At 38.8% G+C, this 22114-nt stretch overlaps 1 protein-coding gene across 1 annotated transcript in view; it reads right to left on the reverse strand.

Annotated features, from left to right (window-relative positions):
* The window catches only part of ELAVL2 (ELAV like RNA binding protein 2), a 71234-nt gene extending 50196 nt beyond the window's left edge, over positions 1-21038 (reverse strand). The window contains exons 1-2 of the mRNA XM_046664876.1: positions 20967-21038; positions 17959-18202 (exon numbers count right to left, since the gene is read on the reverse strand). Of these exons, the coding sequence (XP_046520832.1) occupies positions 17959-18202; positions 20967-21038 (316 nt within the window). The remainder of the gene's footprint in view (positions 1-17958; positions 18203-20966) is intronic.
* Positions 21039-22114: the final 1076 nt, after the last annotated feature.

A 22114-nucleotide genomic window follows, 5' to 3' on the forward strand; every position in this document is an offset into this window, starting at 1 on the left:
AAGGTATTCCATTTATACCTAGATTACCAATCCTACTTTCCTCAAGCAAGAATACTTCCTAGCAAGAAAACACATATATACACTGAAACGCATTCTCCTTCATTCAAAAGCCTTCTATGCTGTATTTGGGTTCTTAATCCTCCGCTCCTCCCTAAAAAAATTACATCTAAAACTAAAGGAAGTAGAACTCGTACTGTGTTTAAGAAGCTTTATCTTCTATTTACAGTTGTGACTTGCTTATGTATAAAAACATCAGATACTCTGAGATTTGGTAAGATTCAGATAAAGACTGACTGGCACTAAATGGCACTGTTTTGAATAAAGGGAGAGGAGCAAATTATTTTTCTTAAGCATCCAGAATACGAAAGATTATGTTAAACATATAATTTAAAAATTCAATTAACTATTCCATGCCACTTGGCCATCTTAATTTTAGTGCTTCCACTCTTAAAACATGGAAATTAACCTAGAATTTCTTCTTTCCTAACAATTCTTGAGACTTCTGATTGACTATCCAGAAACAAAAGAGTAACAGTTAATCGCACTGATAACTAAATTAGTCATCAAATTTTATCAAATGATTATCTCTAGTCAAAGTTTAAATAATCTTACTATGAGACATAATTCCCTCCCAATGTCCATTGCTGCCCCAAGACCCTTGATTCCATTATTCTTTACAAAGCTAACTTGTTCCTTCATTTTTATTCTGTCATTTTCATCCAAGATAAAAAAAAGCGAAGCAAAATTTCTAAGCAAACTGAAATCAAGTGACCAGGAGCGACGTTAGATGATTAATTCTCCCCCTAATTTTGTTTCTGAATGCAGAATCTACAGCCTAATTAAAGCATTATTCAAAGATTTTCTGTATCACTTCCTAAAACCTGATAATCTCCTGGCCAGGCCATCCTCCCCCCAAGCCCCACATCATGTTTTTACTTAAAGCTACCTGAACAGATATCCTTTAAGCTTACATAAATATCTTAATAGGTCGCAAGGTAAGAACATAAAATTGACTGGATATTTTTTCAAACAATTAACAGCTATGATTCTGCATCAGTAACTAGTTAGAAATAAAAATACTGTAAATAAAGATAAAACTAGAATTTGATTTTTTCAAACAAAACTGAAGATTGTCCAAAAAAAAGTGATTGTCGACGATATATACCACTGACTCCATGAGACACAGAAATTTAATGCCTTTAAGCATATCTGTGTCCCCACATGGCTGGACACCAAAGGGTTTTAATTAAATGGTGACTAAGTAGGGAGAGGGAATAAACGAAGGTGATTCACAGGCAAGCCTGTTTTTCTACACGGTTTATGGCTCTCACCAGCTGCTGTACGCAACAGGAGTCACGAATATTACTGAGCTCTGAAGACTCAAAGGTAGCGATGAAACGCCCAGAAAGACCTGATGAGTGATGACCAAGAATGTCAACACTGCTGGTCATCTGAGCTATTCTTCAGGGTGTTCTTGGTCACACACGATCATGAGACATAATGAAATGGGGGAGAAGTCACAAGATGGTTCTTGGGAGGGAGTATCAACATCTTCATTGCTTCTACTATTTTTGCATAATTCTATCAGAACTTTGGTGTTCCCTAACACTGACAATGGGAATCAAACATGAGTCAGCTATTTGAAAGAGACAAGTGACTTTATTTATAAAATACACACACATACAACACACCTCAGAAAACAGAGACTGTGGGGACCTGGAAATGGCCACCCCAAGATAGGTCTCTTTGGCATCAGGATTATTTGAGGCTGATTGCTTTTGATAAACTGGGACAGGGAAGGAGGAATGGAACTTGCCCTTCATTAGGACACATTTACATTTGTAAGGCAAATCTCTATCTGGAAAAGGTGCCTCCCTCTCTGTACCAGGAAGAAGAAAGGCGATGACCTTCTCTCTAAAAACTCTTAATCAATACCAAAGGCAAGGACTTAAAATCTGCATTTTATTGTGCTAGTCTGGTAACCTCCTGTAACTGACTTCCCTCCCCCTCCTAATGTTGGCATTCCTTAAGGATTAAGCATCTTTCCTTAGGCTAGGAACCGATTGCTGCTGCGCTCACCTGTGACCGCCCAGCTCCAGGCATAGACCTGCCTCCTGCTACGCCCACCGAGATAGCAGACCACTACCTGCTGTGTCCATCAAGCACTGTGCCGACAGGGCAATCTTGTGACTATTGTGGGAGGGACATTTCAATCACAGGTGAAACACCCTGTTTGGGGGTATATAACCACTATGTGCCCCCCACTTCTTCGGTGCCCTTTCTTCCTTCGGGAAGAAAGGCCCCGGGCCATGGTTCCTCATAAAGCTTTGTTTAATTTTCTCTTGCTATTCTGTCTCATGTGAATTTAATTCGTTCTCCAGCCAGACGAACCCCCATTTGGGGAGAGGAAATGTCCTCCTCCCCTACAAGACAAACTCCTTTACCAACAGCTTTTGTTTTCCTCAAAATTAAATGTCTCGGGGCAAGTAAGCAGTCTGCTTGGGCAATTCATCCATTACAGCCATGACAAATATAACCAGTTTGAGGGAAGAGAAATTGTGACCCTAGAGACAATGGAGAAATAGTCAGGATGCCAAGCGTGGAGGGCGAATGGCATTGAAGAGTACTCTACAAAAGGGGTAACCGTTTTGTCAGAAGTAGAAGATAGGCCTTAAACAAACAACAGCCCTCAGACTGCATCAGGAGAGGTAAAAGCTGGTCCAAACAAACAAATAAAAATCACAACACCTTTTGTCCCTATTAAGCAGTAACAGAGCTGAGTAACTGATGACTCTGGATTACAGCATCCTAGATGCTTTAGAGACTCTAGCTGAGCACACAAGGTTCTTCAAAGGACTAAAAGTTCAGGTTAGAATGATCTAGGTGTGAAAGGTATCCAACTAACTGAAAATACCTACATCCTGAACCAGAAAAGGGCTCAATCTCCCATTTTGATTCAAAATAACATCCTACTGGAAAAACTCTGTTCTAAGCAAGATGTTGGTGACGCCAGTGTCAATTTCCAAAGGTATCCAGAAGATGATGCCTGGAACCTGAACCTTCTGTGACAGCCCTGTATGGAAAGATGGCAAGTCCAAAACAGAGACTTCTGAACAATTACAAAAGTTACTCTCTTATGGGTTAAAGTAATATCAGCAACTATGTTGAAAAGAAAACTCTGAGATAAAGAGATAGAAATGTGAATTACACAAAAATTCTTTCAATGGAGTTCTACACTGTAAGTAACACAAACTGACTCTAGCTAACTAGCAGAAGGGAATGTATTGGAAGAGACACAAAAGGTTTTCAGAATCAACAGGGGCTTGGAACCAGGCTCCAATGGGCCAAGAAATAGGAAGAACCACCACCATCTCAGAGCCAGAGCAGACAAGGTCTGATGAGATATACGTCAGCATCCCCATCTCATCCTTCATCACTTCCTTAAGCGTCTGGGTCCTGGGAGAAAATGTGTAATTGACTTTACTTGGGTCCCATCTTGGCCCTTGCCTATACTAAGGCAGGAACAGAGAGCACCTGCCCCACTGGCTTCTGGAATTTCTCTCCTACTAGCTATACACCAGGAAAGAAAATTCCCTAATTTGGAACGGTCTTAACAAAATGAAAGGGTGAGAATTTTCTCTTGGATCCATGAAGGGCCTTACAAATCTCCAAACTGAAAAGAAATACCACTCCTATTTTGTTCAAATAAAAGACTGCATCAAAGATTAACCATCAAATGAATTAACCAACAAATCATTAGTGGGCCAGACCATCCTTGCATATATCAAGCACTGCTTCTAAATCCTAGCTCAAAAACAAAACAAAGTCACCAGTTTAGGATATTCTGCATCCTCCCTCCAAAGTATGACCAGTTCCCTCCACATCTATGTCACCTTAACAATAAGGAGTCACCATTCTTAATGTAAGAAGTTACATTATCAGTATCTCATGACTCAGGATCTCTTCAACAGATAGTCATCATTCTGGAAACAAGCACCCAATACTGGCTGACGTTCTCCAGCATGCCCAGGATTCTTGGACAAAGGCTGCCAAACAAGTGGTTAAGCTTGAGTCACCTTCACCACTGCTACCAGACAAGACCTTACAGCTCCAGAGGGAGATCTTCCTTATCCCAATAAGGGGCCTTCGGAAGCTCCCCATAAAGACAGGTGCAAAGTCAGCAGTGAGGAGAAGAAAAGACCACATGGAGCATGAATTAAGACCTTTAACCCATAAGAAGTATTATCTTTTTCATTATTTTAAACTCACTTGACCTGGGGGAGGCTTTCTGCTAAGTCCCAGCTCATGGAATCGCTCTTCAGTTGTCAATAGCCAACATTTGAAAATAAATGCAGTCACTAAGTGTGGAATGATGTTCCTACAGCCAGCAGGCATTTGGCTGATGCCAACAGAGAAGGCAGGAGGCCAAGATATGAGACCTAAAATTTAAAAGGAAGATTGCTCCACTCAGTAACACAGAATCCGAAGTAACGCAAAGGCAGAAAGAGGCCACAGTCCACCTGCCTCAAGTTCAACCTGTACCAGCATCTGTCTCCCAAGTTGCTTCCAGGAGATGCTTAAGTCTTCCTTTACTACAAAAACTGATCCTGTGGTCTAAAAAAGGAATGGATCTGTCCTGCAGGGTTTTTGTTTGTTTGGGTGGTTAGTTAATTGCTCTTTTGGTGGGTTATTTTTTTGGGGGGGGGGGGTGGAAGAGTATTCGGGAAGCGGGTAAAATGGAAGGAAAAGCTAAAACTATTGAAGAGAATTTCTACTTTTCCCTCTTTGGCTAATCCTATTGAGGAATGGCTTTCTGCCAAGATTTCCATCAGGTTCTCAGTGGAAGAGAAGATGAAGCAAGGTGAAGAGAAAGATGTCTGGGGATATTGCTCAGGACCCCACAAGGACATCCTTCCCTGGATGCTGTGACTCTCTGAGAAAAGAGGAAGTAGAAAAGTGTAAAGGCAGAGAAGACTGCTGGGAGGCAAAATGGCTTGGGTTGTCCTTTCAAACTCCATCTGCATGCTACTGCCTCGTCCTCCAGGTGGCCTGCCATCATGCTGAGTGATGGAGATTGGCAGTAACTTGCAAAAGAATAAAACAAGCCTGAACCAGGCAGAAAGAACTGTAACGGGGCAAGATGGAGTCCCTGCAAGTAGTCAGCGATCTCATGAAATGCTGCACTAATTCACTATTTTAATTGGATTTTCCCTTTATGGGGAAAACGGCAAGAACTAAGTTTAAAGGGGAGGGGTTGATTCCTAAAGCCATGTCGAAACGAAGGGAAATAAAATACACAGAAGAGTCTACAGTCCAAGAAAGAAACCCAGTATCTCCTGAACAATTGCCATAATTTACTTTTAAAATACTTTGGTATGACAAATATTGTATGATTTCACTTTTTACTTATAGGAGGTACCTAAAATAGGCAAATTCGTAGAGACAGAAAGTAGAATGGTGGTCACCAGGAGCTGGGGAAGATGGGGTGGGGAGTTTCTGTTTAATGGGTAGAGAGTTTCTGTCTGGGATAATGAGACGATTCTAGAAATGGATAGTGGTGATAGTTGCACAACACTATAAATGTAGTTAATGCCACTGAGCTGTACACTTAAAATGGTTAAAACACTAAATTTTACGTTATGTATATTTTACCACAATAAAAATTTTTTTTTTTTTTGGTATGAATCAGTGTGATGTTCTGTGTGCACCAGTAGTTTAAGCTTTAATTCCCGGTGTGGTCATCTAACACACCATCATGAGTGCGCAGTCCAGGAATAGTTAACTAGTATAATACAAGTAAGAGCCAAACTCTAAAACGGACTAGTACAAGCCTACCTACTATCTACAACTAAATCAACCACCAATTCTCTGATAATCAGCATAGTGAATGTCAAAATGGGGTTTTGCTCCTTAAGCTAGTTATTTGTTAATTAGTATAATGAGTATTAGAAATGGAGTCTCATTGGTAAAATTAAAGGTATTCAAGACATGTAGATGAGCTAAATTAGTTTAGAGATACCACCCACCCTTGTATAAACAGGACACAAGACTCCAAGGTGACTTATAATCTGTACCCTTATGGAGAGAAACTCTAAATACGAAATGGCCCTGGGTCCAGTCTTTGTTTGGAAGGATTTATTTTTGCAGGATGCAGAGGGCACAGGTCCCCACCTCTGAAATGCTGTCAGCCTCAAGTGAACATTTCATATAAGGTGTGTTCAAAGCACCTAAAAAAGAACAGAGAACTGGGACTTCATCAAGCTCACAGAGCAGTTGTATCAACCACTTTGGCTGTGCTTGCTAACCATCTGTGCAGGTGGCAGGATTTGGTCTTGAGAAGCAGCTAAGCCTCACTCCTCCCTCTTTGGAGCCTGCTTCCACCTATCCAAAACTACCTAAGAATTGTATGCACTAAACTAACGTAGGTCCATTTGCAAATCTTCCCCTTAGAAAAAAGTGGTGGGACACTTACAAAGTCCATTGGCCAGCTCTAGAAGCCAGGAAAGAAGATTAGATGCCCTCCTTACACTGATGGCTATATCCACATATGCTGTTTTCTATAAACACTCAGAGAACTAATATCTTAAATAAGAGCAAGAAAGCTAAGCCCAGAAGATTCCACATTCTGCTTTTAAATAACACATTAGGTCCTGTTTTTAATGTTCCAGAATATGGAAATAGGGGGTATAAGACATCAAATGTTATCATGCCGTTTTGCAAAGGCTTCTGGTTTCCAGCACTTACAAAAAGAAATGTATTGATATAACTCAGTAACAAATCAGTATTGCCCATTCTGCATTTTATTCCTATTACAGTCATGCGTCACATAATGCCGTTTTGGTCAACCACAGACCACATATACAACGGTGATCCCATAAGATTAGTACCATATAGCTTAGGTGTGTAGCAGGCTATACCATCTAGGTTTGTGTAAGTGCACTCTACGATGTTCACACAATGACAAAATCGCCCAAGGACGCATTTCTCAGAAGGTATCCCCATCGTTAAGTGATGCATGACTGTATAACATGAATGAAGAGATTCACCCCTGAAATAAGGGCCCCAAAAGACTAAGAATATAAAGATCTAAAAACAAACGCCGTTTAGTATTTTGAGGTCAAAATATTAAGTCCCAAATCACTCTGCTTGAGAAGGCACCATGCTCTCTGCAGCATATATGGCAGAATCCCTTGGCCCTATGTTTAAGAAGATCCAACTTAAGAGAAAAGTCACAGAATGTTAGAGCACGATAAGACTTCAGAAATCATTTAGGAGAGATCCTTTATCTTATACGAGGAGAGATGTCAATTGATTTGACACACCATAACCAGCCTATTTAGAGACATTTGAAAATGGACTAAGAGAAAACGATAATTCATTTTAGCGGTATGAAAAAAGCTCTCAGAGACCAGCAAGGATCCGAGTTAGGAAAGAGGATTCAGAAGGCAGTTCCTTGAAGGCCACACTCTGTTAATGACCCAGTGACTCCTTTAGACTAGATTTAAAGCATCAAAATGTGAGGAAATAAAATTGTTCCTTCAGGCTCCAGTGACCTCGAATACAAGGAAATTATCCTGGTTTAACTGTTTACGCAGCTACGCCTCCTTTAAATCTTACTTTAGAAGGAGAATCTGACTTTCTCAGGATAAAGCCCAAGGTCAAAAAACAAGCTGTGAAGAGTCAAGGGCACCATCACTTCTACTCTGCAAGGTAATAAGGAACAAGATCTATCACCTCAAATGCAAAAATGCAAATTTTAGTTGAGCTGGAGGGGTGGGTCTGGCGGTGGATTCCAGGACTTGTGAGGCATATACGCTCCCCCTTCAAAATCAAAGCATTATGTACAAAACAGAGTTCCAACCAAAAGTACAATGATGAGAAAAGAACTCATTAAGAGCTAAAAATAAACTCTAATTCACAATATGCATAAGGATTTAACAAAAAAAGGAAAACAAGATGTAAAATTGCATCTGCTAAGTTAACCATGCCCTCACGGAATCGCCACCCCCCCTTACACACACTGAAACTGCAATCTGTAAAGTCTGTGATGAGTGAATAAAGCAATGCTTTAAATGTTGGCAATGAATATTTCAACAGAAAGAAAACAAAGGGATAGCAACTTTCTCCTAAATCCTCTGATGTGCTAACACTACAGGAATACTGGGCTTCTGAATATTCAAACACACAGATCTCTATTTCTCTACTTGAAAATCTTATTTTATGAAATCAGAATTTTTAGTAATGGTATTTACAATTTATATTAAAGGGGTATTAATCTTAAAGAAGAAGATGTCAATGAAAGTGAAAACAAGCTTCAGTTTTTATCTACCCAATACATCACGGCTCAATTTAACAACTTGCTGACCTTTCAGGCCAATAACAGTCCACTGGGAAAGCTTGGATGAGGAGACCTTCATATTTTAAGTCAAGCTAATTCATTCCGAATAACACTCACACAATACCACAAAGAGCAATAACTCCACACTCCAGTAGTCTAGTTCATAGAGGTTGGTGTAATATCATTAATCATCTTTTGGGGCTCCCAAGTCCTGCCTTGTACATTTCCTCTTCCTGCTTTGTCCCATCCCTAAAAAATCAATTATGTTGATCAAATCACCTAAAAAAAGCAAAGGATAGAAAATCAGCTTCACGTTCTTCCTATATCATGAGAAACTATAAGAATTCTAAGACAACCATTTGGAGATTTTTTTCAAGAATCAGTTTACCCAAGAAAGTAAGTCTGCAACCTTCATGTAACTGAATGAGTATTAACTGGCAGGAAGGGGACAGGAAGGAGAGAGTACCCTGCATGCTAGGCACTTGAAAGAAGAAACTGAACTTAAAGAATCAGCCTGTGTAAGGTTACAACACAAGTAAGTGGCTAGGTTGGGATGCGAACTCCAGTGTAACATGTTCTTTCTAGGCAAAAACCTCTAAAACTAATACTCATTAGGATCATCTCCCTAGCAGGGGAGCAGAAGGTAGCTAGAGTTTTGTTTCAATGTGAATCCCAAGAAGTTGATTCCAAGCTACGCAAATAACATCCCTAGTGTACACAAGGGTTGGGAAATCCTATTACCACTGCATTCAATTCCTTTCACATGGAAACATGTATGAGATCACTTATAAACACAGTTTAAATCCTGCCATCTTGCATTTTTTTCCTTGAAGGAGGCAGACTGAGAATCTCTGTTCCAATTTAGAACCATGTAGAATGATCATCTCTCAATTAGCTAAACATGATGTGTGATGTCAGAGATTACTGAGCAGTTAGATCCCAAAAGATAGTTTTGACTGAGGATCTGTTTCTTTGCAGTACTTCAAAGAGCTGCCAAAGCTGCTTTACAGAATAAAGCCCCTCAGAAAAAATATCTGATGACAGATATCATCACCAATAAAAGGGACATCCAATGGTGTCATAATATTGACACTTTAAAACTTTAACAAGCAAAACCAAATACGTTAAAGAGTAAAACATGCTAAAATGAGCCACTGCAAAGGCCTGACAAAGTAAAATGCCAGAAAATATTTTTTAAAGTTGACCTTTTTAGTTGGAAAGGCACGCTCTCTGGGTTTCCACAGCTCTCAGAATCCAGGAGCAGCAGACTTCACGGAAAGTCAATTAGCTCAGAACAAGCCTCAAAGAAGCTGACGAGTTCTGGAGCACAGCTTTAGCTTCAATGATCAACTACTCTGTCAGGAAATGTTTGAAAGGAAATGTTCCAACAGGTACAAAATAAAAATGCTTTGCTCTATTCAGAATTTAGACAGAAAGTTAAAAAAAAAAACAAAGGCTGGTGCTAAAGTAATACATAAGGTAATAGAATGAAAACCGTCAGAAGAGAAACAGGTTAATTTTGCGTAACACCATGAAATTGGGAGTGGGGGAGGTAAGTCAATTTCATACGTGAGGAGCAACAGGATTTTAACATTTTACAGATTACTAAAAGAAGTAATCTTGTATCAATTTAATTGCTCCTCATCTTCTCCCATTTAGTTCACTATCTATTCAATCTACATTTTTCCAATTATTACTAAGACAGCCACTAAACAATAAATTGAAAATGACTTCTTTTGTTTTTTTTAAAGATTGACACCTGAGCTAACAACTGTTGCCAATCTTTTTTTAACTCTGCTTCTTCTCCCCAAATCCCCCCAGTACACAGTTGTATATTTTAGTCGTGGGTCCTTCTAGTTGTGGCATGTGGGACGCCGCCTCAATGTGGCCTGACGAGTGGTGCCATGTTCGCGCCCAGGATCCAAACCAGCAAAACCCTGGGCCACCGAAGCAGAGCACACAAACTTAACCACTCAGCCACACAGCCAGCCCCATGGTTTCTATTCTATACCACCAATCTCCTGATGCAAAAGTACACAAAAACCTGAAAAAAATAGTGTGAAACAGTCAAAAAGTCTGGAATAGCAAATAATAGCACCCAAGCCCTCATAACCTGCCAAATTATAATCGGGGTAAATCCTTATGGGAGAGCTTCAACTGTATTTTATTTTCTATGAATTTGAACACATTAACGAAGTTTGTGTTTTATACCAAACTAATAAGGAATAAAGTCAAAGCTGTTAAATACTGTCCCTAATCTACCGGCAAGACAATATGGTCATTCTAGAAGCCCCAGTGACAACAAGGCCAAGAAAGCACAGAATGCAAACTTCTAAACCTCATAGACCCAACAGGTTCAATCTCATTTTCCCAGTAAACGTTCTTAAAAAGCAGTTGGAAAACTGTGTAACCAGCTCTTACGAGTTGCAATACTTTTCTTCATTTTCTTCTAATGGAATAAAATACAAAGTAATACATGGGCCAGCCCAGTGGCAAAGTGGTTAAGTTCACGCGCTCTGCTTCACCAGCCCAAGGTTTGCAGGTTCAGATGCCAGGCGCAGACCTACACTCTGCTCATCAAGCCATGCAGAGGTGGCAACTCACATACAAAATAGAGGAAGACTGCCACAGATGTTAGTCCAGGGCCAATCTTCCACAGCAAAAAAATTAAAAATAAAAAATAAAGTAATACAAATATCAACATCAAGAAATCAGAGAAACAAAAATCCAGATGATTAACAAATTAATCAGGAATGCCTGTTTCATACTTTTCTATATCCTCATAATACATGTTTTTTCTTCCCAAGAACTAGCAATTTAAGGTTTCATTACTATAGGATATCCAAAGAAGAAACTGTTTCGTTTAAGTTTAATTTATTTTATGGTGAAGGGGTCCAGAATATGCCATTCCAAATATGCCACTTTGGCATCAGGAATATTTTGAGCTGAAGGTAATTAAGAATCAACACATGCAGGAAGAGTTCTCTGCCCTCCCCTTTTCTACCTAAAAGCAAGTCATACATTTCCCTTGTGAAGGTGTCCCCCTTTCCTGTATCAGGAAGAAGAGAGCAAATCCTCCCCACCACTGTTGATGGAGAGCTGGCTAGCACAAGATGAGTCTGTGTAAACGAGCCTTGCTAAAATAGCTCTTATCTTCCATGAGTTTCCCCCATATATTTCCTGGTCACTTTCCATGTTTTATAGTCTCTTGGAACTCAAACCCCCTTTCTTTTGTTAAAATGGTATATAAGCCCCCAAAGGTAACGACTTCGAGTTTCACTTCTTTCCTGTGAACTCAAGTGCACGTCAAATATTAATAAAAATTGTGTGCCTCTTCTCCTGTTAATCTCTTTTTCCCTCAGTTTTACTGAGATATAACTGACATATAATATCGTATACTCTGTCTTTTGTTAGGTTCAGTGACTAAGGATCTGCAAATTAAACTAAGAGGGCAGAGGAAAAGTTTTTTCTCCCTAACAATGGTAAATAACTATATTTGAGTTCTTAAATTTTATAATTTTCTGATTTCATCATCCTGAAATCCTTTGTCTAAATTAATCAGCACTGACACTGTGAAAATTGTTCTATTAACACACCCAAGTTCAAGGTTTGAGGGGAAAACATGAACCTAGAAAAATAAACTTTAAAGTTTTCCCCCAAAACTTTTTTAAAAGCTTCTATAGTAATACCATCAAATGTTTGAAATGACTCATTAGCCATGACCTTTGGAAAAGACAAAAGTACAATGGAAAAATAATTAGGTTTACAAATATATTGATAAATACATGCAAATAAAGTTTCTTCAGTACCACCAACAAATGAAGTTCATTTCATTTTATACTAATTTCATTTTATATAAATTTAGCCACTAAAATCTAAAGATAGCCATACTCAAATGCATTATATTCCATAGTTAATACAGTAGGGACCACCAAAGCATTTATCCCGTGCAGCCAAGTTATCTTGTTTCTTGAAGATCTGGGCGCACATCCAGCCCTTCTGCCCAATTTCTAATTAAACAGCACCCAGAGTCTGCAAAGCCATTACCACCCAATCAGTCTGCTCTTTTCAATCACTTGTCTGCAAGAATCAGAATTTTTGATCTCTTGATACTATGGACACCTAAGAGCTGACCTTAAAAATGTAACTGACACACACAACCACTTTTTTTTTCTTGAGGAAGATTAGCCCTGAGCTAACAGCTGCCACCAAACCTCCTCTTTTTACTGAGCAAGACTGGGCCTGAGCTCACATCCGTGCCCATCTTCCTCTACTTTATCTGTGGGAGACCTGCCACAGCATGGCTTGATAAGCAGTGCGTAGGTCTGCACCCCGTATCCGAACCAGCAAACCCTGGGCCACTGAAGCGGAACATGCGAACTTAACCGCTGTGCCACCAGGTCAACCCCACAACCACCTTTTTAAAATTAGTGTTCATCAAAATAGCCTCTTGCTCACTGTGACTGACTGACTGACGGCATAACAGTAAATAAATGCTATTAAATTTGAAGGCATACATTAGACTAATAAAACACCACTCATCTGTTTCAATCCTGAGAGCTAAGATTGTATTTGTTTTTAAAAAGAGGCGAGGATGCCTCTAATGCCATTAAATGAAGTTTGAAAATCACATTATTCTGATAAACCAGGATCAAAACCAACTTTAAAGTTCTCGGGAAGCAACAGAGACTTAACTTAAACCTAGCTAACTCTCATATAAAAAATGATTTTACTGCACAGGTCCTAAGGAAAAAAAAAAAGAGGTCTGTGTACCATCCAAGACACTGCCTGTTCACAGGTATTCAGCATCAGCAAGGTCGCTCCTCCAGCCCCCTGTAGTTTGTATGTGTTTGTTTGTTTTGGTCTCTGTTTCTCCGTTTTGCCCGAAAGCTTCTAGTTGGCAGCTGATGGGGTCAGCATAGGACCCACCTCAAACAGTTCTCAGATTAAAAAGACATCGCATCAAGACAAAAAGAGAACCACTCATTACCTGAGGTCTTCAACTAACTCTAATTCTCTCAATCCTGGAGTTTCAAAAACTAGTTACACACTTACACACACACACACTCTTTTAGGGACAGACAAGCATTCAGTAAAGACGAAGCCCAGTGACTTTTAAACTCCACATCTCTCGTCCAGCACCCGAGGAATTAACCCATCAGGGACCAATGCTGGGGAGGAAGCAGCACCTGAAACAGTTTGCCACAGAATTAGGCACTGCCGTTATAACGCCTCTCCCACCCATCTCCAGCCAGAATTCAGATTAACCTGGAAATCTCTGGTTCTATCTCCCTGCAAAATGTTCAGGAAAAGAAGTGGATAACTCCCAGGTAACTGGAACATTCTAGGCCCTACCTATGGAGATTCTGATTCAGTAAGTCTGGGCAGGGCCCAGGAACCTGCATTTCTGGCAGTCAACTCAAGTGATCTCAATTCAAAAACTCTACTGACTATACTTCAAAAGACTGATTCCCAAAACTGCTTGCTTGCCCAGCAAAATCTCCTGGGGAGCTTTCCGACAACAGATTCCAAAAGCCCCCAGAATCTGTAATTTTAAAACTCCCTCAGGAGAAGACATACAGCTAGAGTTAGGAATCACTGGGCTAGAATATCTGAATTCACAGTCACAGATTATAAAGTTTCTAGAGAAGCATGGATGTTCTCATTCATGTCATGTATCCCTCAGTCCTTGACTCTCAAAGTCTCCCATTCTCCTTCTGAAGAAGACACACTCACCAGAAGATGCCCCTCAGTGATCCTAAACAAGTTACATGTCTCACTATAAATTCATCAGTTGGTCCTGTGCTTAATTTTAAAGAGTTCTGGCCTCTAACAAGAGCAAGGAGGAAACGTTCCAAGAAAGAATTAGAAAACCAGAATTCTGTTCACCACTCTACCACTTAACAGCCATGTGGGCCTTCAACTAGTCATTTCAACAAACCTGGGCTCTCATCACCTGTTAAGTGAAGGAGTTGGCTAAGGTCACCTCAAGGGCTTTTCTGAGTCTAACGCTCTATTATTCATTCCTTGCATCATAAAATCCATTCCACTCCTCTAGAATGCAGCATCAGCAGGTGTCAAGGACTCTGATGTGCATTTAACAACTCAAAGGGATGGACCGACATCAGCTAGGCCGTACAAGCAGCAGTAACTTCTCATGATGAATGCCTATAGATAGGACACAGGATGAAGCATAAAGCTGGGCATGAGCCCAAAGAGAGTGCCTAAAAAACAACATAATAAATAGAATTTAGGCTAGGGAGAAGATTATTGTGTTTGCTACTGAAGATGTTTCTTAATGTATCTTCCTAACCTTCATTCTATCAAAAAGGTGACATTAATTTGCTAACACCAACACAATCTAAAAATCATACACTCTCTTTTAGGACTTAGGAAAGAGGTGCACACTTTCCTCACCGGATATTCTGTAGCTGAAATACAGTTTCCTAATTCAGCATTATTTAAGTAAGGAAAGATTTAAGAAAAGCGAAAAGGAGGGATTTAAATTTTCTTCCCAAAGAGTGACCCCAGAGTTTTCTTACAACCCAGACAATTAATGCTCACCTTCTACAAAATTAGAACACAAAGAGCTGGCCCAATAGCTCCCCAGAAAGTAGGATAAGTTGGATAATCAGAGAGGGACCAAGGAAATCTGACTTGACCCTAAAAATGGGCACTGATAAGCTGTATAAGCTGGCTAATGCTCCTCACTCACAGGGCAGGGCCCAAATCTTCACAAATTCTTTCAAAACCTTTCTAGACCCATGTTAATAGTAGCTTCTTAGGAAGATATGCCCACATTGCAAAGTGCAACCATTCAAAACCCAGTTTTAGAAATCTACCATTTACTAGACTATTTTGTTCAATATAAATATTTCCTAAGAAATTCAGAATAAAAAAACAAATCTAAGGTAATTTATGCTCGATGTTAAATGAGTCAGACCCTTCTAAGGGTTGAACTCTTAGAAAAACACTTTTAACCCATACTGAGAATAAGATGTCGGTGGGTCACATCAAAGCAGGGTTACTAGAAGAAGAGGTCCTTTGTATTCAGATGTACCTGTCCAACTTTTTATAGTTTATCATGGATCTTCATTTTATGAAACATGCTCATATTTTTTGACATGAACAGGTTATGGAAGAGTTTTCAGATTGTCTGGTAACCAGCTAACAAATGACTTCAAAGTCTTCTGTAGCAACCTACTCAGTGGAAATCTAGTGTCAGGGACATATCCCCCAAAATGAGTTCTGTGGTCAAACAAGGCCAGGGAACTCTAAGTCAAACCGGTTTCTCTACTGCAGAATTTTAACAGTTTTTAATATGCTGATGATCTGCAGTGTGGATCTTAGGAAACTGCGGAGGGCAGCATTTCTCAAACTTGTCTGTCAATGGAACACTTATATTGAGGAATATTTGTGACTATATCTCATGGAATGAAGTTTAGAAAACATCTTTCAATCCTCATGCCCACTGTGGATTTTCTTGGGTACTCCACTTCCTTACCAGAGGTTTTAAACAGAAATTTTACCACGGTGGAGAACTCCGTTAGCCCCCTCTCACTGCAAAACCAATGGAGGGGCGGCAGGAGGGAGGGGGCTGAAAGAAACACACCACAAACATTCATGCAGTTTGCCAGTATCTCACCATGTATTTCAGATTACTCATGCACTGTGGGTCTATTTCCACTGTCCACCACACTACAGTTGGGGAGGCAAAGGGTGTGAAGATACAGAACTCAAACTTACCCTACTGCACCACCTAACAGCTCTAGTAAAAGGTTCACAAGAGAGTAAGATAATTCAAGACTGACCAGAAATGAGAGATGAAAATCTGAGATGTTTCCTGTGGAAAATGCCTGATACAAAGGCTGTATGATTTATTTAATGTTTTCATCTACTCCCAGTATCCTACAAAAAACGTGAGTGTAAATACGCCTTCTTCAAGCATTTTTTTTTTTTAACGGTAGGGACAGCTACTAAGCAATCAAACCAGAAATCACATCAGCTATGTCACAGCCTGCATACCATTATCAGTCATTTATGCCAAAGAGGTTGCAGAATTCACATATAAAGGATAGAGTTTTGCTAAAAAAATAAAGTTCAGTATCAGGACATATATAATAAAAGCCTTTTGTTCTCTACCTGTTCCAACTGTTTAAAAACTGTTTCTTTATAAATTTCGTGTATGCTGCTCACATTGATTTTGGAGAAATCTCATCCATTTGGTTATCAGTACTCATAAACAAAAGACAACTCTCCCGGATGATATCATGGTCAACATCTAAGTAACATTAGTAGTTATGATACAGTTATTCAGTATGGATTGATGACAACCAGGTTTTACTTAGTTTTTACTTGGTTTCAATGAGTACGTTTTCTCTGTGAACCTCAATCTGTAGCTCAAGAAAACGTGACTGTGAGGCCAGGCCCAGGCACGCACGGCAAGAACTCACTCACTCATCCTGGAGGGAGCAAGGCCTGCTGGCTTGATACAAGAAGAGCTAACGGTACCATCTCAGAAAAAGTCAAAAGGACCCCAGAAATCACCTAGTGTGACCCTGCCTCTGTCCTCTACTTCGCTTTACCCAAGGGAAACCTGAAGCCAAGAGCCGACTTGTCCAAGGTCATATGACTAAGTAAAGTTCAGACTCCTGGTCCAACTCGTCACACTGCCGAATACACAATACCTAGCAATACCTAACAGAATACCTAGATGTACAAACTGTATTTTTTACTCATTTCAAGTAGTTTTATATGTTTGGTTATAAGCCATGTAAAAGCAATTTGATATACACAATCACTCACATTTAACAATAACATGAAAATGCTAAGGAGTCTGTCTACACTTAACTCCATACATTTTCAGTGTCTGAAAACAATGCCTGCAGGGAGCAGTAACCTTTGTATGCCAAGAACATGCTCCTTAATTAAGTTTTGGCTTATTCTAAAAATTAGGTCAAATCTTACAAAATACTAAGGAGATTTTCCACTACCTAATATTCAAAATGTACCATCATTAAAGGCCTAATTACCCATCCCTTTCATTCTTATCTTTATAAGAGGAGCACTCATACACCACTTTTTCCTCTCCTTGACAGGGAACAGAACATAAGATCTCGCTACACTCAAACTCTATCAGCGCAAATATTTACACACTGACAACATGAATATTACCATTTACTCTGTCATATACATTACAAGCAGAAGGCCCATACAGACTTCAGGGAAAGGACATTTAAGAGGTCTTTTTCCTCTCCCAAACACAATATTCTCCTTACATCTCATTGCTGAAATGCTAAATCATGTAAGCTCAGAGAACCAAAAACTAAAGGTTAACATGACACTTGCTGCCAAGACACACGTACACTTCTAAAACATTTTTCAAAGACATTATTGCACATTCTGAGTATACAAAAGTCTAGTTATAATATATACTGCCAATAAAAATATTTTATGCATTAAAAGGGAAATAAAACTCTTAAAACTAAGTTTCATACTGCTGATGCAGTGTAACAGAATACCTAGATGTACAAACTGCAGCAATGAATGGTTTACAAGTAGTAAACTTATTATTTTCTCACAATCCTTTAAATGTGAGTAACCTACATAAAACTGCATACCTGTTATTTTGTCTCTTACAAGCTTACAGGACTCTATCTCACCGATGCTCCCAAAAAGACTCTTGAGCTCCTCCTGTGTCATGTTCTGAGGAAGGTAGTTGACTATTAAGTTGGTCTTGCTGTCCTCTGTGTTCCCAGAGTCAACTGGTGACGAGCAGTTATTGTTGATGGTGGTTGGACCATTGGCCGTGTTATTGCAAGTTGGTCCATTAGACAGTTGTGTTTCCATGGCAGCAATTACCTGCTGAAAACAGAGAAAATAAGAAATGTCAGAATTCATATTGCACAAACTATTTGAGATGCCATCCAAGAATTTAAACACTTGTCACTAAACACAAGTCGTTCTGCTGAAATTACAACAAAGCTCCAACAAAAAGTGCAACACCTACGCTAATTTTTACAGCATATTAAGCTATTCAATTTAAGAACACAATTATACTTTCACATACATAGTCCATACATGCACATAAGCACAATTTAAATCTTAAACATTCTCTAGAACCGCATTCTGGGTCTATTCACATACCCTTACTCACCTGCAGTGTCCACTGACTTGAGGAAATTTAGTACCAAAGGGCACAGAATTGAACCCTGACTAAAAATCATACAAGAAAATAAAAGTGATTAACATGCTACCAAAAACAAACCAAAAAATGGTCTACCTCACTTTGAAGAGATTTTCAGTTAGCCTAAGAGTTTCAATATTCTAAAACTGACAGACATCCATTAACTTAAAATCAAGGAGCAAGAGTACTTTAAAAAAAATATAAATTTGTCAACATGTACTGTTTTGGTTACATATGGAAAATGTTTTTGATTAACAATATCTTATACCTCTAATGTTGGTAAGAAATAAGAATCGTCTCAGCTGTTATATCTTAGGGCATGAAAGGAATTTATAGGATAACTTGGGAAAGAAGCTAACGTACACTTAGTGTACACCTTGTAGAATCTAAAAGTCATTCTTGTCAACCTTGGCAACTAAAGATCACCAACAAGGCAACTGTCTATAGCATCAAAATAAAATCCCCAAATAATTCAATATGATATTTTGCTTTGACTCTGACTTTAAAGGAAAAAACAAAACCCTATCCAATCCACCAAAACAACAACATAAATATATCAACTTCTGCAAACAGACCAGCCCAAGAAATTTTGATTTGAGCATATGAGCCTGTTGAAAATGCCAGTAAGTAAGGAACCTACACACTTCAAATACAGGATAAACAGCAGTCAGGGAAAATGGCCTCAAACTGTTCAGGGTACTCTAAAAATCACTTATTAAGCAAATTTGGATCTGGTGTCCTAAAAAATCAATCCTATGCCCTTTGAGCAAAAGAGTCACAAATCACAACCCCAAATTTTCTAAAATCATCATCCAACAACAATCTACTTTGGACAGCCAAGACTGGGGGGAAAGCATCACTGAAAGGATTATCCATATTTATCCAATACATCTCTCATCTCCACAAAGAACTCCTTCTCAAACTGATAATTCTAAAGTGATGGGACGTTAGTTTCAGGGAAGTTTTAATATATAAGGCAAAGAATTTGAGGCAAAACAAAAAAAGCAAAGTAGAGGGAAAGAGCGTTACAAGAAAGGAGAAAAAAGAATCTTTTAAAAAGCATATTGCCTAAGAAAAATACAAGGGCCCAACAGTGGCTATGCCTATAGGAAGAACTCTCTACTGCCAAGAGATGTTTATAAAGAAGGCAGCACAGGACAGACTGAGACTGGTCAGAGTGGACAGAATCCGTGTCATCATGATAAACAATAGAAGACACAATCCAGGCTATCCATGAGTATCAAACAACCGAGAACCCCTCCATGACTTCACCTCCTTTTCAAAGAAACACGTATTTATTCTACAAGCTGCAAACTCTCTCTCTCCAGTAAGTTTTCTCAGGGAATACTTAAAGGAGTAAAGGAAAATAAAGAAATCTTTGGAAATCTGTATGAAAAATATCTGAAACAACTCAAAATATGTACTTTATTATAATTAACAAATTTATCTGAAACTGAAAAAGGAGGTTTCAGATTACCTAATAAAGCATAACTGTTTCGGTTTGTGGAGTATTAGCTGTGGGTCACTTCTCGCAGCAAAAACTTGAGGGATTAACCTTTGCCCAGAAGTTATGAAAACAATGAGTTGCAAGATGAAAGTGGCCAAAACCAATTAAAACAAATTGCTATTCAAAAGTCAGGATATATTTAGAAACTATATAAGCGCCCCAAATATGAGATTCGGACTAAAGCTCATTGGGATAGCATTTGAAATATAAAGTGTTCATTGACTGAAATTAGCAGGATTTAGCAAGGACAACAAACACTCCTCACTTAATTGCACATTTATTTCCATGTTCAGGTGGCAAGAATGAGCTCCTAAGCCAACATTCAAGTGAACAGCTGCAGTAGGCTGTGTGCGCTGAAAATTACAGCATCTCTCAGCTATAGGACCATCTGCTCAGAATAAAATGATACTAATGTGCTATATTTTACAAATAATGCATATTCCATTGATAGGCTCAACACAACTGTTCACAGAATGCAAACTCTTTCAACAGTTACTGGGCAAATAATTTTCAGCCAGATTTACAGTTTCAACAATGTTTTTTTTTTGAGCATCAGGAATTGTAAATAACTTCAAAATTTAGTAACCAAAAAAATACATAGTAAACAGAATTTAAAGAATTACGGTAACTTAGTATTCAGACCATACCAAAACTTTTTTTTTTTTTTTAAAAAAAGCTTGTCACTCTTTTGAGTCTGCACTAAATCCTAATTTCGATTATAAAAAATCACATACAAAAGCATGGTTCTGATGCTACATATACCACTATGGATAAAATTGCAATGTGCTTTAAGTCCTAATGATGGCCATACCGCAATAGGTTAAATGTAATAATTAGAATGCCAAATGAAAAGTTCAAGTGTTTGGTATGGCCTCAGCACTCCTGCAACATGCTAAAAAAGGTAGCCTACAGAATTTAAGAAAATTCCCACAGACCCCGGTCCAAGGCTCTGCTGCCCACGAACCACTTCTAAGCAGAGAAGCCACATCACACAGTCTGACTGCCATGTTAGTTTGGAGTTGCCGTCTGCAATATGGACACAAAAAGTACCGTATGTTAGATGAGCAAGATAATGCAACAAATCAGTTTGTACAAAATTTACAGTGTTTGTATTGATATTCCCAGCACGTCCATGCAGTGTGGCTTAATTGAATTTGAGGCAATTCCAATCTAATCTTTCCAAATTCACTTTAACATGTCGTTTTCTTGCACAAATTAAGCATTTTTAATTAAGAGCCTGATTTTAAAACAGTATTAACTAGTTACCTTGGCATCTATCCTAAAGAACTAACCTTACACATCTCAAAAATTTTTAAAAATAATAATAAAATGAAGCAAAACACTGCATGCTGTCCTGTCTCTTAAGGATGTGGGAGAAGGGAGGAAAAGTGAATGAAATTTTGTAGTGAGGAAAGGCAGCCATGCAATTCATAAGTGAATGCTTTGCATAAAAGCACTCGTTCCCCAAAATATCAGAAGGGCATTAAGAGAAGCTATATTTGCCCACACTGTTATGTTATACTATAAATGATCCTTAATCCTGGGACTTAAAATTAAAAGCGAGTCGAAACCCCGTGAGGTTATTCTGCCACTATAGTTAAACCGCTCTCTAACAGTTTCATTGAGAATTGTTCACGTATACTAAGAGGCAGTAAACCAGCATCTTTCAATTGAAATAATTGGACCAATAAATAGGATTGTTTGGAGTAATGCTTGTATAGGATGTCAGCTTTGTCCCTGAACGAAATCAAGTGAACATTTTTTAATATGTAAATTGTAAACCCAGCACGATTTGAAATTAGTGCTGCTATGAGGCCTCCAATATAGTTAATGGGCCATTTTCCACTTACACAACTTGCCCGAATACTAAACAGAGCCACCGACATTGGCACAAAAGCCAAAGTTTACATTTTAGCCACACATGCAGATGCTTTAAATGGTCAACATAATATTCAGAAAAACTCAGTCTCTGACAATAAACAATGAGCAACAAAGGAGGGCAGAAAACACCTTTTACTTGAGGATTTACAATTAGAAAAATTTCAACCTTAGAGTTAAACCTGGCTGTGATTTGATGCAAGCG

This window comes from Equus quagga, chromosome 6, assembly GCF_021613505.1.
Source record: "Equus quagga isolate Etosha38 chromosome 6, UCLA_HA_Equagga_1.0, whole genome shotgun sequence".
Lineage (NCBI taxonomy): Eukaryota > Metazoa > Chordata > Mammalia > Perissodactyla > Equidae > Equus > Equus quagga.